Raw genomic sequence first — 5,304 nt, forward strand, 5'->3', positions numbered from 1 at the left:
ATACACACGTATACATATTCACATATGTACACATACATGTATACATATACACATGTATACATATTCACATGTATACATATACACACATATATACACATATACACATGCATGTATACATATACACACATATACACACATATATACACATATACACATACATGTATACATAGAGACATATACACATATATGCACATGCATGTATACATAGAGACATATACACATATATACACATACATGTATACATATACACATAAAAACACATACATGTATACATATACATATATTGTTGTGGAAACAGGCGCCCTGCTCCTCGACGGAATCATTGGTGACCTCGGCTCGAAAAGAAATGTCCACGAAGATGATGCTCCGTACTTAGGAATATCTTCCACTGCCAATAAAACGCCATGCATCTAATATACATTTTGTTTGTCTTGTCAATGCCTTCGTTAAGTACCTTTTAATATGGTTCATAAAATTGGAGGGACTAATAAGTAGGGAGCTGTCATTTAGTTTGTATACACACCATGTGACATCTGAGTTCTTGTAATAGTGACAATTATCCAACAATAATTTTTCCTCTGATTAATTTACAAATGACAAAAAGGTGTTGTAACAATTTAGAACTTTTTGGATTAATATGTAGGTGTTTAATTTCAATTTCAGTTTTATTAATTTTTTTCTTGGGGAATGTACTTTAAAATATGTAAAATATGTTCACATTATTGAAAGGACAGTATGAATATAATAGTCTATAAATAACCAATTGCTGCCAACCTTCTCAGTCAAATAAATGTTATCATTGTGTTGTATGATGTGTGAGTTAAGAAGCCTAAAAAAAATTAAAAAACGAATCAAATCAATACAAAAATTAGGCCCGATGATGTATTTTAATTTTATTGTTTAAAAAAAAAAAAACATGGGATGTTTTGTTCTGCCTTTTTTTCCCCCTACTTTCCAGGAAAGAGCGATTCCAAAATGTAAACTTGAGTGATAGCCACGCCGATGATGACAAAGATGTTGAAGGCCGACCATAAGTTGACCTTCCGTAGGTTGCTGTCCTGCCGGAGTTGGTCCCGGGTGTCGTAGGTCCTCAGCATCAACTGGATAACCCGCCCCCTATGGACTACACCAAACATCACATCCAGGCGATCCTGCAAAAAAATATATGTATGTTTTTCATGTTATTGGGGTTGCTGGATGGGTGCCATCTGTGTCCTCTCTGTGTGATTTGTATGCATTTTTGCCCTTTTGTCCCTTTTGGCTTCCCTTCCTTTGTAGGATGCAGGTGTTTTTGTTTAATCATTAACCCTTGTCTGTGTGTTCAAACCATGTGTTCAGGTGGAAGGATTGCATTATGTTGCTGTTTTGGGTGAGTAATGTTTTGCATCTTTGTTTAGTTTATATTTTGTGAACTTTGTCCTAGTCTTTATTATTGGAATATAGTTATTTTCCATTATTTTGTCAAATGTTTGTCAATTTTTTTGAACATTTTCCTCATTTAAGGAAAATGTGTTGGGCTTGATGCATTTAGAATATCTTTTTTTTGTGAGGAAAAAACATGTTTTAGGGTCAACTGTGACTTTGGGAGGAAATGGAAAGGTTGCCTTGTTTTTTTCTGACATTTTTTTGGAGTTTGACTTAAAGCAATCCCTAGAAAATGTATGGTTTTGCATAGTTTTGATTCATTTTCTGCATGACTGACCTTAAAGATGATGAGCCTGTTCTCCAAGGTATCGTTAGTGATGATGCTTTTTGCCCAATCAATGTCGTCATTGAGGTTGTCAGCGATGTGCAGCGTGAAGAACAACAACTTCTCTTTTGTCTTGCTAAAGCTGTTGTCAAAGCACATCTGGTAGTCACCTTCCACCGTGCGCTCTAACCTACCAAACCAAACCAAAACAAAATGTAGAAATGTGATAAAAATGAACATTCAGTCAGTATTGCCTGTTTTTTTAAGGCCAAAAACAAGCATGAGTTTAAACCAGAGCCGTACTTGTAGAGACCGTGTTTTTTTCTCTTGTCTTCAAATTCTCGACGGCCGATGGGGGAAATCATGAAAAAGGTGATGTCCAGATTGGCCTGGCCGACCACCTGAAAATATTAGATTTATAGCGTTAATCTTTTTCATGTTACAATTTTATTCTTCTATGACTTTGGACTAGACTTGGAGGGCCTCCACCGATCATTCATGGGCCGCCAGGCTTATAAAGAAATGGGGAACCCTAAGTTGTATGTCTGTCAAGATGAATAACTTTGACTAATTATCAGGTGAATTCCTATTCATTGTGGCACAACTGGTTTGAACAATAAGTATGACGTGGCATATGTTGCCTATACAAGCATCTCCATTGTAAAAGAAAAAAAAACCTCCACAATCATTCTTGTCAACGTATTAAACACAACTTATAATTAAAAGTGAATATAGCAGTCAGACAAACCTTTCCGGTTTGACTTTTAGTTTTTTTTTTTTTAAACAACCTAGTTGTAAAACATGCTAAGGACGAAAAAGTAAGGGAAGATTTGCATCTATAATGTTACCACCAAAAAATAAATAACATAAAAATTGGAAAATATTATTGTGGTATTCATTTTAGCAGCTTTTGATTTGACCTGCATTTTTGACAAATTTGATGTGCATACTAGAATTCTACTGACATTAGGATAACATAAAATAACATGAATTGAACCCACTCAAGATCCCACCGCTTCTTCCACACTTTTTTGCCAACACAGTAGTAAAGAGTCAAGATGAGTTACTGTACTTGGTATTCAAATTCCAGGCTGTTGTCTTTTTCTAGAGTCTGATAGAAGCATTCTTTGCTGCCCGCTGGTAACAAGAAGGTAAACTCCATGTCTTGGGTGGACGCCAAAACCCGGACCACGTTGATGGCCAAAAAGGCCAAGCAGGCTAACAGATACTCGTGCGCCATCGTTCCAGTTGCAATGAACCAACGACAAGATTTGTTGCAGTCAAAACCTGCCGAGCCAGCCGAGCTCGTGTCGGTCTTGTTTTTTTTTTTTTTTTTTTTTGGCCTGTAGCTCAATTAGCACCATCCGGCCCCACCAGACCATCTGGATGCTTGCAGCGGCTTACCAATCAAGACATGACATTTCTATAGAAAGATTGTCTATTGAAAGTCAAGACACCCCTATTCAATTCCTTTCTAGTGGCATGGTTAAAAAAAATGCAAGAAAGTAATTTGAAATTATCTGTAGTGTTTTAGAAGTGTCCGCAATTTGGGATTCAGAACTTTTGGAATTGGTGGTGTAGTGATTTGTTAGGCTGACTTTAGTAGGGTCAGTGTGGGATCAATTCCCATTTGTTGATGGTGGGATTGTGAGTGTGAATGGTTGTCTGTCGCTATGTGTGCCCTACAACTGAAGGGCGACCAGTCATGGGTATGGTTTGTATTTTTGTTTTTTCATATTATTGTTTGTTTGTCGTTTTTATTTGTGCGCTTCCTACTCATTTATGTTTTTGACCACTACTTATATATTATGATGACTACTACTTGTCTATAATGTTGACTTTATTATTATTTATTGATTATTTTTCAGTTTGTTTGTTGTTGTTATTTATGTACTTCCCAACTTATTAATGTTGTTAACTACTAGATACACATCTTATTTATAGATTATTTATTCAGATTATTATTTATTGATTATCTGTTCATTTATGTTTGTTGTTGTTATTTTTGCACATCCCTAATTATTTATGTTGTTTCCTACTACTTATCTATTATTTTGATTCCTTATTTGTTTATTCCTTATTTAATTTTTATTTTTATTTCTTATCTGTTCATTCGTGTTTGATATTGTTATTTCTGGACATATAATGTTGACTACTTGTCTTAAAATCTCATTATATTTGTATAATATAAAAAAAAAAAACCATTTAATTCAATGTGAACTGCTGAGTTCCAGCAGAGGACGCTGAGAGCTCATTGGCAACATATTTAGGGAAGGCTCGCCTGGTGTCTTACTGGCTTGCGGCCTAATGGGAAAATTTCTTTATTCCCTCATCTTTGCGTCACCATGGCGACCGAGAGCTGCCGAGGCGGCCCCGTAATTAAGATGGCATTGGCACAGACCTTACATTTGCACTAAAGTCTGTGAAGAAATGGAGGATGCAATACATACAAAATATTGGGTGTGTTTGTGTGAGGGTCGGAATATGAGTCATACTCTTGACAGTTATGAAAGATTAACTTGTATTGCGCTTGTCACTGAGAGTGGTCCTGGGGGAGTCTGTGCCCGAGGAAAAACTATTGCCAAAAGCCCACCAAAATAATAAAAAAAAATAGCACCTGAGGGCTAGGAACCTTTTCATATTAAAAGTCAAACGAAGAGGCTCAAGGACCTCAGGAGTTATAGTTGCAGAGTCACAACCCATTTTTTAATATATTTTGGGTATGAAGCATTTTGAAATGTACTTGAGATGTTAGAAAGGAAGCATAGCATGAATATTTAGTATTTTTTTGCAAAGATTTTTCGCTCTGTCTAGGGTGTCATCCATCTTTCGTCTGAAATAAAATGGGATTTTGCTACCACAGTGTTCATAATGAATGTTTCATCCATTTCCATTGTGGCCACCTAATCAGACTAACATGACTAAATTACTACTAAAATGCTCCTTAGACTCAATTCATATATGAATAAATCCACAATGCATCACCCTATTATCCCTGTGACATGAATTCATCTATTTTGAATACATTTTTATTCTTTACTTTTCATCAAGAACCTATTTTAACATCAAACACAACTGCCAAAGTAGAATCTTTTGATGGGTAGCAAATTCTGACAATGCTTGTCACTTCCAAACACAACTACACATTACAAACCGCCCATTGTTGGCAGGTAATCATTGCCCTTTTGATAATTAGGCTAATTGAAAGACAACTTGGCATTTATGGAACATGCGCATGTCCCAGTTTTTAAGTCCCCTGTTGTTGTTCACACTTGTTCTCTGTGGATGTCCTCAGGGATCTGTGCCAGTCCTCTTTGCATTTCTATTCTAGACATTGTTTTTGTTACTACTTGTTCTTGTTGCTGCTTCTTCTTGTTGGCCTACTTCTTTTTTTTTCTTTTTTTTTTACGCCGACCTGGCCCGTGACCCGTGTGATCCTCCGGGATATTGCACTGTCGCGCCGGAGTCGGTCGAAGGCCGAGAAATAGCTTTACCGAAATCGCGTGAGAGTCAAAGCTTGGTCTGTGTACATACATGTCTGTGTGAAATCTCATGGGGTGCCGTAGTCAAAAGGAAGACAAATTAACCCTTTGTTGTTTTTTTTATCTCCCACA

The 5,304-nt window shown here is 36.5% G+C and overlaps 1 protein-coding gene across 1 annotated transcript; it reads right to left on the reverse strand.

Annotated features, from left to right (window-relative positions):
• Nucleotides 1–878: 878 nt before the first annotated feature.
• LOC144209175 (transmembrane emp24 domain-containing protein 1-like) lies at nucleotides 879–2,974 on the reverse strand. Its single transcript, XM_077735417.1, has 4 exons — nucleotides 2,763–2,974; nucleotides 1,994–2,091; nucleotides 1,703–1,880; nucleotides 879–1,151 (listed from the first exon to the last, which is right to left on the reverse strand). The coding sequence occupies exons 1-4, from the start codon at nucleotides 2,928–2,930 to the stop codon at nucleotides 948–950; spliced, it is 648 nt and encodes a 215-aa protein (XP_077591543.1). The 5' UTR covers nucleotides 2,931–2,974; the 3' UTR covers nucleotides 879–947.
• Between the last annotated feature and the right edge of the window lie 2,330 nt (nucleotides 2,975–5,304).

Source organism: Stigmatopora nigra, chromosome 15 (genome assembly GCF_051989575.1).
Source record: "Stigmatopora nigra isolate UIUO_SnigA chromosome 15, RoL_Snig_1.1, whole genome shotgun sequence".
In the NCBI taxonomy this organism is placed as follows: Eukaryota; Metazoa; Chordata; class Actinopteri; order Syngnathiformes; family Syngnathidae; genus Stigmatopora; species Stigmatopora nigra.

What these genes read in the sequence shown, in the direction of transcription:
- LOC144209175 (XM_077735417.1), bottom strand. Translation starts at nt 2,930, where the DNA reads ATGGCGCACGAGTATCTGTTAGCCTGCTTGGCCTTTTTGGCCATCAAC. An exon ending in AAAAAACACGGTCTCTACAA is followed by an intron (nt 1,881 to 1,993) that starts GTACGGCTCTGG and finishes TTGGTTTGGTAG; the next exon opens with GTTAGAGCGCACGGTGGAAG. An exon ending in ACAGGCTCATCATCTTTAAG is followed by an intron (nt 1,152 to 1,702) that starts GTCAGTCATGCA and finishes ATTTTTTTGCAG; the next exon opens with GATCGCCTGGATGTGATGTT.